Source organism: Orycteropus afer, unplaced genomic scaffold, assembly GCF_000298275.1.
Source record: "Orycteropus afer afer isolate SDZICR_OR568_19922 unplaced genomic scaffold, OryAfe1.0 scaffold00112, whole genome shotgun sequence".
Taxonomy (NCBI): domain Eukaryota; kingdom Metazoa; phylum Chordata; class Mammalia; order Tubulidentata; family Orycteropodidae; genus Orycteropus; species Orycteropus afer.
Genome location: NW_006921699.1, coordinates 1,438,293 through 1,450,686, shown reverse-complemented (window position 1 = coordinate 1,450,686; position 12,394 = coordinate 1,438,293). Strand labels below are relative to the sequence as shown.

General features: G+C 39.1%; 1 protein-coding gene across 1 annotated transcript in view; it reads left to right on the top strand.

The window, feature by feature from the left end:
• The window catches only part of MEIKIN (meiotic kinetochore factor), a 151,681-nt gene that overhangs the window by 84,091 nt on the left and 55,196 nt on the right, over positions 1-12,394 (top strand). The window contains exon 8 of the mRNA XM_042781380.1: positions 4,236-4,300. Within this exon, the coding sequence (XP_042637314.1) occupies positions 4,236-4,300 (65 nt within the window). The remainder of the gene's footprint in view (positions 1-4,235; positions 4,301-12,394) is intronic.

The window sequence follows — 12,394 nt, the reverse complement described above, 5'->3', positions numbered from 1 at the left end:
GTCCAGGTTCCTGGCTTTTTATCCCCTTTCTCCTGCTCTTCCCGCTTGCTACTTCGGGCATCCCTGAGTTGTCTCTCCTCACCTGTAACCCTGGGCCCAGTAGACTCCAACAATGTATCAAAAAAGAAAGAACACATCATGATCAAGTGGGATTCATAGCAGGTATGCATGGATGGTTCAACATTAGGAAAAAAATCAATGTAATCCATCACATAGTAAGATAAAGGAAATAATCACATGATCTTATCAATAGATGCGGAAAAGGCATTTGATAAATTCTAACACCCATTCCTGATTAAAAAAAAAAAAAAAAAACTCTCAGAAAAATAGGAATAGAAGGGAAATTCCTCAACATAATAAAGGGCATATATACAAAACCAACAGCTAACACTGTTCTCAATGGAGAGAGGCTGAAACCATTCCCCTTGTAAACAGGAATCAGATAAGGAAGCCCTCTATCATCACTTCTGTTCAACACAGCAAGAAAGGGAAATAAAGGGCATCCAAATTCATAAGGAAGAAGTAAAACTATCCCTATTTGCAGGTGATTTGATTCTATACATAGGAAACCCAGGAGACTCAGAAAAAAAAAAAAAAAAAACCTACTGAAACTAATTGAGAGATTTAGCATGTTGTTGTTGTTGCTATGTACTGTCAAGGCAGACCCGACTCATGGCGACCCCTCCTTGGGTTTCCAAGACGGTATCCCTACGGAAGTAGATTGCCCCATCTTCCTTCTGAGGAGTGGCTGGTGGGTTTGAACTGCCATCCTTCTGGTTAGCAGTCAACTGCCTTAGCCACTATGCTACCAGAGCTCCTGAGATTTAGCATAGTAGCAGGATACAAGAACAACATACAAAAATCAGTTGGATTCTTTCACACCAGCAAAAAGGTCTTTGATAAGGAAATCAATACCATTTACAATAGCTACCAAAAACATAAGATACTTAGGAATAAATTTTACCAGGAACACTAAGACCTATACAAATAAAACTACAGAACATTACTTCAAAAAAGTGTAAGAGATCTGCATAAATGGAACAAAATACCATGTTCATGGATAGGAAAATTGAACATTGTGAAAATGTCAGTATTACCCAAAGCAATCCATACATTCAGTGCAATCCTGATCCAGATTCCATCAACATTCTTTAAGGATTTGGAAAAGTCAATCACTAATTTTATATGGAAGGAAAGAGACCACAGATAAGCAAAGCACTACTGAAGAAGAAAAAGAAAGTAGCAGGTCTCATACCTCTGGATCTCAAAAACCACAGAAGTCAAAACATCCTGGTATTGGTACAAGTCATTTTCACATAGACCAGGAGAACAGAATTGAGAACCCAAATATAGATCCATCTACCTATGCTCAGCTGATCTTTGACAAAGGGCCAAAATCCATTCAATGGGGGAAGATACTCTCTTTTACAAATGGTGCTGGCAGAACTGGTTATTCATTTGCAGAAAAATGAAACATGATCCATACCTTACACCATACACAAAAACTAACTCCAGATGGATCAAAGACTTAAATGTGAAACCTAAAACCGTAAAGTCCATCAAAGAAGAAATAGAGGCAAACTTAGGACCCCTAATTTATATCATAAATAGACTATCAAAAATAACCCAAAATGCATGAGCAGCAGAAGGTAAACTAGATGATTGACATGGTCTAACAGTTAAATTCTTATGTGCATCAAAAGACTTATGTGCACTAAAAGAGTGAAAGAGAGAGTACAGATTGGGAAACAATATTTGGCAATGACATATCTGACAAGGGACTTATGTCTAAAATTTATAGAAAACTCCAGCACCTCAACATCAAAAAGACTAACAATCCAATTAAAAAATGGGCAGAAGACATGGACACTTCACCAAAGAGGATATTCAGCCAGCCAACAAACACTTGAAGAAATGTTTGTAATTGTTAGCCGTTAGAGAGATGCAAATCAAAACAACGAGATACCATCTCACCCCAGCACTAGTAGTAAAGTTCAACAAGATAGAAAATAACAAATGCTGGCGAGGGTGTGGAGAGATTGGGACTCCCATACACTGATGATGGGACTGTAAAATGATACAACCACTGTGAAAATCAGTGTGGTGATTCCTCAAAAAGTTGAAAGTAGAAATATCGTTTGATCTGACAATCTCATTACAAGGTATATATCCTAAAGAAGAGAGAGCTGGGACGCAAATAGATATATGCATACCCATGTTCACTGCAGCACTGTTCACAATAGTAAAGATATGGAAACAAACCAAAGTGCCCATCAGTGGAGGAATGGATAACACAACTATGGTACATACGCACAGTGGAATACTACACAACACTAAAGAACGTAGAATCTACGAAACACCACATAACATGGATGAACTTGGAGGATAATATTATGCTGAGTAAAATAAGGCAATCACAAAAGGACAAATATTGTATTAGTCCATGTGGTAATTAGGTTGTTTGTCAACTTGGCTGGGCCTAGTTAGTGGCTTGGTAGCTGGATGTAGTATTCCGCATTATGAGACTGGTAATCAACTCCATGGTGGAATCTACCGTGAGTAGCTGAGTAGCTAGCTACCTTAGGGATGTGGTCTGCTTCCCATATTTAAGAAGCAGCTTAGGGAATGGTCTCTAGCTCATGGCACACTTGAACCCTGCATGTAGCCGTGTTGTTGTTCAGCATCCTGCCATGCTGTGCTGTCCTTGGGACTTTCAGTGGACTTGAATGAATGGTATGCTGTGTGGTCTGGTAACATCGGGACTGTGCCTTCTTACTTGTCAACCTTGGGTTTGTCAGCCTCAGCAGCCAGCAGCTGAGTGAAGAAAAGCCTCCAGCTTCAGTGGGCCAGGAGCAGGAGGCAGAACTGAAACCCAGGCTGAGAGGCTTTTACCCAGCTCCTAGCCTGGCACTTTGAACTTGGACTTAAAGCCTCCAAACTGTAAGAGAATAAAACTCCTGTTTGTTAAGGTCATCCCATTTGTGGTATATTATTGTCAGAGCAGCACTAGGTAACCGGAACAGTCCAGTATTGTACAAAGTCTAGGAAAGGTTTACGTGTGGAATCAAACTTTCTTTGTTGTTTTCCAGGGAGAGGAGGGGAGGGAAAATTGCTAAATAGGTAAAATAAGTAGTATGTGTATGTGTGTGCGTGTGCGTTTGTTTGTGTGTGTGAGAGAGAGAGAGAGAGAGAGAGAGCTCTCGTGGTGCAGTGCCTAAGGAATTTGACTGCTAACCAGAAGATTGGCCATTCAAACCCACCAGCTGCTCCGTGAAAGGAAGATGGGCCAATCTGCTTCCATAAAGATTTATTGCCTTGGAGACCTAATGGGGGTTGCTATGAGTTGGAGTCAACACTGCTGTAGTGAGTTTGTTATATATATAATATATATATATATATATATATATATATATATTATATATATATGTAAATAAAGATTATTAGTGGTTACGAGGGATGGGGGAGAGGGGAGGGGAAGCTTTTGTTTGGAGAGCATTGAGTTTATGTGAATGGTGGTAGAATATTTTGGAAAAGGATAACAATAATGGTGGCAGCCCATGAAAAATGTCATCGATGTCCCTGAGCTGTAAACATGGAAGTTGTTATGTTGGTTAATGTCTTGATGTGTAGTTTTCACCACAACAGAAGTATATTTAAAAAAAAAGAGTGAGGTAGGATCAAAAGAGACTTTTACTGTCCCCTTTCTGCGATTCCTTCCCCCTACTCCAATGCTAATAAACACCAAACAATGGTTACAAATGGAGGAAGAATAAGAACAAGAAATAGATAAGAAACCAACAATTGCTGCTTTCTCCAGCACAGATTGAGATGAAATCATAGGCAACCTTGGAAAAGGAAAAAAATTAAATTGGATAATTGTAGTTTGGAGTTGTGATAGTACATTGGACTTTTTACTACCTAAAAATGACTATTTATTACCAGAGAATTACAAGAAAAGCAATGAAGTGGATTTTAAACTCAGATCTGTCTGATTCTAAACCCTGTATCTTGTCCTATCTATGTATTGTCTAAAACTGTTAAATGACTATAAATACATAGACTTTTATTATTAAACTATTTTTGTTCATATACATATGGTAACATTTTTTCTAATTAGTTTTTTTTTCTACAGGGTAACTGATTACATATAAATGTCTTTATTTTAAGGATTATTTGAGGATTCTCAAAAGTTACTGAAAGATTAAGAAAATGCCATTAATTTGTTCTTATTATAGGGTGATGACATTAGCAGACTATAATCTTTTTCCAGAACCAAAGAGTACTCCCAGTTTAGAATCAGGTAATGAATAGTGAAACTAATTCTTTTCATGATTCTATATTTATTTTTGCCATATTGTAGAATATGTTAAGAAAATTGGTAGCCGAGAAGCTGAGTACTTTTTAGCTTCGTTGTGTTTAAGAAATGAATATATGCGGGGTCAGAAAGTGGGTCTTAACTATCCCCACAGCACCTATCATATGTTAATTTAATAAACATTTACTGAGTATTACTCTCTATGAGGCAGTGCTCATATACTAGTGGGGAGTGATACACATTCCCTGCCCTCACGGACTTCAGTCACAGGAGAGGAAGAAAAATAAACTGAAAAATAGGAGATATATGTAATGAATGAAAAATGAAAGAAATCAACAAACTGCTTTGTATTGTAGGTACTTTATTGCTTAATTTATTAGAATAAACTAAGCAAGAAGTTTTACATCCATATAAATCTGTGCCATATCTCAGATTTTATATTTCCTGCAGTAAATTTGATAGCATTTTTTTGGGAGTAAACTTGAAGAATTGCTGGTATTTTTCATGATGAGTCTTTGTGAAATGTCTGTATGAACTAAAAAAAAAATTGTGTGTGTGTATAATCTTCACTCTAGGAAAGAAAGTAAAGTGTTTTCATGAGCTTTTACTAAATGCCAGGCATTGTGTTTGGAACTGTGGGTAAAAAATGATTAGGATAATTTCTGTCCTGAAGAAAATTAGTCTATAAATTGTTGAATGTGAAATTAATGTGCTCTATAAACTTTCACCCAAATTACAATAAAATGTTCAAAAATAAATAAATAAACCAAAAAGAAAAGAAAAAATTAGTCCAGTGATAAAGACTAAGGTTGTAAAAACACACATCCTGGGTAGGAGTAGCACCTTCTACCCTGGAGGGTAAGTATTAGAAGAAAGATTTGTTTTATAGAACAAAGAGTAATAAAACTGTTGACAAGAAAAAGGTAAAAAAAGGGAAAGTGGTTAGGTACCAAAAACAACTTAATGATTTTGCTTAAGTTTTACCTGATAAAAAGTTTTGCTTTAGCTGTGGAAAATATTATTTACAAAGCTTTGTGGCAGGTAATTCTGGAATTAGGTATACTTTTGTATTGTTACTTGTATGTGGTTGATTGACTTGAAATTTAAAATTAATCATAACTTACTTTGTTGCTGTTAGTTGCCATTGAGTTGATTCCAACTCATGGAACAGAAGATACTGAAACTGATAGTTTTAGGTTTGTTATGTTGTTAGTTGTTGTTGAGTTGATTCCTACTCAGGGCAACATCATGTGTACAGAGTAAAACTGCTTCATAGGATTTTCAAGAAAGAGGTCTCAAGGCCTGTCTTCTGAGGTACCTCTAGGTGGGTTTGAATCACCAACCTGAAGCCTCTAGCTTCAGTGGGCCTGGAGCAAGAGGCAGAGCAACCTTTTGGCTAGTAGTTGAGCACTTGACTGTTTGTGCCACCCAGGAACCCCCTTATCTTGCTTTAGAGGTATTTTATAGACATTCTTTAATTCAACAATTTTCCAGTTCCATCTGTGTGCCAGGTTCATTACTGTGAGGAAATTGAGAAATGGGTGAATTTGTGCCCTCAACCATCTTATAGTCTAATAACAGAGATAAACAAGAAATTAATTCTCTGGCAACTCCCGAGTCTCCTGTGCAACCTTATCCACCTGTATTAACTATTGAAGGTGGGAATCTTTGAGACTAGCTTTTAGATTATAATCTCTTTCAAACTACCCTCTGTAACAGGCAAAAACTTCCAACTTTCCTCTCAGCCTAGATCTCTTCTGTGAGGTTAAGACCTTTATATACAACTGCCATCTGGAAACCTCTTCTTGGACATTTAAGAGGTACCTCAACTCACTGTTCATTCATTAATACAATTCAATCAGCAAATATTTACTTATTAATCCCTTACAGAGTGATACAAACTGTTTTAGTCCCTGAGAAAGATAAAGTCTTTGCCCTAATAGAACTTATATTATAGTAAAGGAACCAAGAAAAAACAAACTTTTTGTCATTGAGTCGATTCTGACACATGACAACCCCATGTGTTTCAAAGTAGAATTGCACTTCATAGGATTTTCAGTGAACTTATGGAAGTACATTGCCAGACCTTTCTGTTTGTAGCCTGGTGCAAAAGACAGATTATAAATAGGTAAGCCCATAAATACATAGTATAATGTCATGTAGAAATAAGAGCAATGAAGGAGAATAAAAACAGAGTACACGGAATGTGACTGGAGATGATTTCGACACATAATGACCCCTCCTTGGATTTCCGAGGCAGTATTTCTACAGAAGTAGATTACCCAGTCTTCCTTCCAAGGAGTGGCTGGTTAGCAGTCAAATGCTTTAGGCACTATGCCACCAGAGCTCCTGCTGTTTGAGATAGGGTAGTCAAAGTAGACCTCTCTGAGGAGGTGACATTTGAGCAGAGCCTGACTGAAGTGAGCGAATGGGTCATGTGAAGAACTGAAAGCAGAGACCTTGCCTATGCTGGGCAGAGGGAGTAAGTGAAAAGCCATGAGATAGAAATGTGTGTGGTATGTTTGAGGATGGAGAAAGAGGCTAGTGTGGTTAAAGCAGAGAAAGTGAAATTAATTGTTAGAAGCATGGTCAGAGAGCTAGTCAAGTGGCACAATATATGGTCTTATGGGCCATGGTGAAGACTAGGGTTTTTATTCTAAATGCAGTGAAGTAACATTGGAATCTTGGAAGAGAAGGAAGAAATGTTCAGATACATATTTCAGAATCATCACTTTGGCTGCCATGTAGAAAATAGATTAAGGGGGCAAGAGTAGAATCAAGGAGACATTGTTATACTATTAGAGTGGTCAGATAAGGGTATTTGGGACTAAGGTGGTTGTTTTGGTTACCTGGTGCTGCTCTGACAGGAATATACCACAAATCGGTGGGCTTGAACAAACAGGAGTTTATTCTCTTCCAGTTTGGGAGGCTAGAAGTCCAAGTTCAAAGTACCAGGCTCTAGGGGCTGGGTGAAAGCCCCTTGACCTTGGGCTTCAGCTCTGCCTCTTGCTCCTGCCCCACTGAAGCTAGAGGCTTCTCTTCTTGCAGACAGTTGCTAGCTGCTGAGGCTGACAAACCCAAGGTTGACAAGTAAAAAAGAACCAGTTCCAGTGTTCCCAAACAGCATGCCAGGCCATTGATTCAAGTCCATTTGAAGTCCCACAGTTGGCAGAGCATGGCAGGCTGCCGAACAACGACTCAGCTACATGCAGGGCTCAAGCATGCCATAAGCTAGAGAGCAGTCCCAAAGCTGCTGCTTATATATGGGAAGGGACCACATCCCTAAAGCAGCTACTCAGGTGCTTGTGGTAGATCCCACCATGGAGTTGATTGCCAGTCTCATCATGGGGAGTAACTACCACCAGCTGCCCAGCCACTCAGCCAGACCCGCCAAGTTGACACACACCTTAACTACCACAGTGGTCATAGAAGTCAGATTTAGAATATATTTTAAAGGCAGATCTTCCAGGATTTTCTAACTGGGGAAGACGTCAAGTGAGAGAGAAAAACAGAAGTCAAGAATGAGTCTTAAATTCTTGGCTTGAACAACTAGGTTGGGAGCATTATGACAGAACAAGTTGAAAGGATAATTAAGAGAGTTTGGTTTGGCCATATTAAATTTGATCTGTCAGCTGACACATATTGTATGAAAGAAACCAGGGGTAAACATGCATATACTGTATAATTGCACATATATGACATTTGGGAACAACCAAGACTATTCTAGGTGATAAAAATCAGAATAGGTATTACTTTTATGAGGGGCATACTGACTGGGAAAGTATATAAGAAATTTCTTAGGTGCTAGAGATGTTCTTTGTCTTGATCTGGGTGTTAGTTGCATGGGTAAATACATATAGTTAAGATTTGTACCAATTACTGTATTATCTATCACACTTCAGTAACATCTTAGCCATTGATAGGAGATGTCAAGAAGGCAGTTTGTGATGGAGGAGTCTAGAGTTCAAGGCAAAAGCTAGGGATGTAGATATATAGAGAGTCAGAGTTTTGGAACCATAGGATTAAATGGGAGCTCTGGTAGCATAGTGGCTAAGACACTTGCCTGCTAACCAGACGGCTGGCGGTTCAAACCCACCAGCCACTCCTCGGAAGGAAGGTTGGGCAATCCTACTTCCATAGTGATACTGCCTCGGAAACCCAAGGAGGGGTCGCTATGAGTCAGGTATGACTCGACGGCACATAACAACAACAACAACAGGTATTGAAAAAAATTGAAAAGAGACATGTAAAAAGAATGTAGATGAGATGCTCCAACATTTAGATGTAGGGAAGAGGAGACATATCCAGCAAGGAAACAAACTGAGTGGCCTGTGAATAATAGAAAAACCAGGGGAGGCTGTTGCCTCAGAAGCTAACGATAGGAGAGTAATTCAAGGAGACAGTGATCTCAGCTATGACAAAAGCTACGGAGAGATTAAATAAAATGAGTATTGAGTATCTTAAATTGTTATGTCCAAGACCTAGCCTGATCACCTTCCAGTGTTAGTAAATGCAATTTAGGGCTTAGCCTGGACCTTCCTCTTTGTCATTTCCCATGTGTAATCTCCACCACTCATCTGTCAGTTTGTCGTACTGTGGAGGCTTATGTGTTGCTGTGAGGCTGGAGGCTATGTCTCCGGTATTTCAGATACTAGCAGGGTCTCACATAGTGGACAGGTTTCAGTGGAGTTTCCAGACTAATACAGACAAACTCAGAAGGAAGGGGCCATCCACTTCTCAAAGAATTGGCCACTGAAAACCTTATGAATAGCAGTGACACTGTCTGATACATTACTGGATAACTTTATGAATTGCCCTGAAACATTGTCTGATATAGTGCCAGAAGATGAGCCCCCTCAGGTCAGAAGGCACTTAAAATACGACTGGGGAAGAGCTGCCTCCTCAAAGTAGAGTTGACCTTAATGACATGGATGGAGTAAAGCATTTGGGACCTCCATTTGCTAATGATGCATGACTCAAAATGGGAAGAAACAGCTGCAAACATCCATTAATAATTGGAACGAGGAATGTGCAAAGTAGTAGTCTAGGAAAATTGGAAGTTGTCAAAAATGGAATGGGACACATAAAGATTGATATCTTAGTGAGATGAAATGGAGTGGTTTGGGCCATTTTGAATCAGACAGCTATATAATCTACTGTGCTGGGAATAACAAATTGAAGCAGAATGGTGTGGCATTCATCATCACAAAGAATGTTTCAAAATCTATCTTTAAATACAGTGCTGTCAGTGATAGGATAATATCCATACAGCTATAAGGAAGACCAGTTAATACTACAATTATTGACACACTAATCATTAAAGCCAAAGATGAGGATATTGAAGATTTTTACTAACTTCTGCAATTTGAAATTGACCAAACATGAAATCAAGATGTATTGATTATTGCTGGTGATTGGAATGCAAAAGTTGGAAACAAAGAATCACCGGTAGTTGAAAATATGGCCTTGGTGATGGAAATGACACCACAGATCACATGATAGTATTTTGCAAGACCAACAATTTATTCATTGTGAATATCTTTTTTCAACAACATAGATGGCAGCTCTACATGTGGACCTCACTAGATGGAATACACAGGTATCAGATCAACTACTTGTGTGGAAAGAGGCCATGGAGAAGCTCAATATTTTAAGCCAAAACAAGGCCAGGAGCTGAGTGTGAAGCAGGCCATCAACTGCTCATATGCAAGTTCAAGTTGAAGCTGAAGACAATTAAAACAAGTCCACAAGAGCTAAAATATGACCTTGACTACATCCCACCTGAATTAGAGACCATCTGAAGAATAGTTTTGACACATTGAACACCAATGACCAAAAACAAGATGAGTTGTGGGATGACATCAAAAACATCATCCATGAAATAAGCATAAGGTCATTTAAAAGACAGGAAAGGAAGAAAAGACCAAAATAGATTTCAGAAGAGACTCTGAAACTTTCTCTTGAAGGGGAGTAGCTACAGCAAATGGAAAAAATGATGAAATAGAAGAGCTGAACAGAAGATCTCAAAGAGCAGCTCAAGAAGACAAAGTCAGTTGTTATAATGAAATGTGCAAGGACCTGGAGTTAGAAAACCAAAAGGAAGAATATGCTTGGCATTTCTCAAGCTGAAAGAACTGAAAAACAATTCAAGCCTCGAGTTGCAGTAGTGAAAGGTTCTATGGGCAAAGTATTGAATTATGCAGGAAGCATCAAAAGAAGATGGAAGGAGTACAAGTCACTATACCAAAAAGAATTGGTCGATGTTTATCTATTTCAGGAGGTGGCATGTGATCAAGAACCAATGGTATTGAGGGAAGAAGTCAAAGCTGTACTGAAGGAATTGGCAAAAAAAACAAGGCTCCAGGAATTGAGGGAATACCCACAGAGATGTATTAACAAATGGATGCCCCACTGTAGGCACTTGCTCGGCTATGCCAAGAGATTTGGAAGATAGCTACCTGCACAACTGACTGGAGGAGATCCATATTTGTACTCATGCCAAAGAAAGGTGATCTCATAAAATGTGGAAATTATCTAACAATATCATTAATATCTCATGCAAGTAAAATATTGCTGAAGATAATTCAAGAACAGTTGCAGCAGTATATTGACAGAGAACTTCCAGAAATGCAAGCTGGTTTCAGGAGAGGACGTGGAAAAAGAGATATCATTGCTGATGTCAGATGGATCTTGGCTCAAAGCAAAAAATACCAGAAAGATGTTTACTTGTGTTTTATTGACTATGCAAAAGCATTTGATTGTGGGATCATAACAAATTATGGGTAACACTGGGAAGAATGGGAATTCCAGAACACTTGTTTGTACTCATGAGGAACCTCTACATATACTAAGCGATTGTTGTTCGAACAGAACAAGGGGATATTGCATGGTTTAAAATCAGGGAGTGTGTCAGGGTTGTATCCTTTCACCATACTTATTCAATCTGTATGCTGAGCAAATAATCCGAAAAGGAGGACTATAGGAAGAAGAATGCAGCATCAGGACTGGAAGAAGACTGAGAACCTGGGATATCCAGATGATTCAACCTTGCTTACTGAAAGTGAGGATGACTTGAAGCACTTACTGGTGAAGATTAAAGACTGTAGCCTGCAGTGTCAATTATCCCTCAACATAAAGAAAACGAAAATCCTCAGAACTGGACCAATAAGCAGCATCACGAAAAACGGAGAAAAGATTGAAGTTGTCAAAGATTTCATATTGCTTGGTTCCACAATCAACACCAGTGGAAGCAGCAGTCAAGACATCAGATGACATATTGCACTGGGCAAATCTTCTGCAAAAGACTTCTTTAAAATTCTGAAAAGCAATGATGTCTCTTTGAAGACTAAGGTGTGCCTAACCAAGCCATGGTATTTTCAATAGCCTTAGATGCATGAGAAAGCTGGACAATGAATAAGGAAGACCAAAGAATTGATGCCTTTGAATTGTGGTATTGGTGAAGAATACTGAAAGTACCTTGGATTGCCAGAAGAACTAACAGATCTATCCTAGAAGAAATGCAGCTAGAATGCTCCTTGGAAGTGAGAATGGCCAGACTTCATCTCACCTACTTTGATTATGTTGTCAGAAAGGACCTTTCCCTGCAGAAGGATATCATATTTGGTAAAGTGGAAGGTCAATGAAAAAGGAGAAGGCCCTCAATGAGATGGATTTGACACAGTGGATCCAACGATGGGCTCAGGTATAGCAAGGATTGTGAGGCTGGCACAGGACTGGGCATTGTGTCGTTCTGTTGTACATATAAGGTCACTGTGGGTCAGAGCCGACTTGATGGCACCTAACAACAACAACAAATAGCTAATCTAATGCCAAATCTTATTAACAGTTTTGCCTCCTGTGGTAGTTATGTTTGTGTGTCAGCTTGGCTGGGCCTGGTTGACTGGCTGGGCAGCTGGTGGTAGTTATTCCCCATGATGAGACTGGCAATCCATGGTGGGATCTACCACAGGCAGCTGAGTAGCTGCCTTTGGGAATTTGGTCTGCTTCCTGTATATAAGGAGAAGCCTTGGGAATGGTCTCTAGCCTATGGCACGCTTGGACCCTGCATGTAGCCCTGTC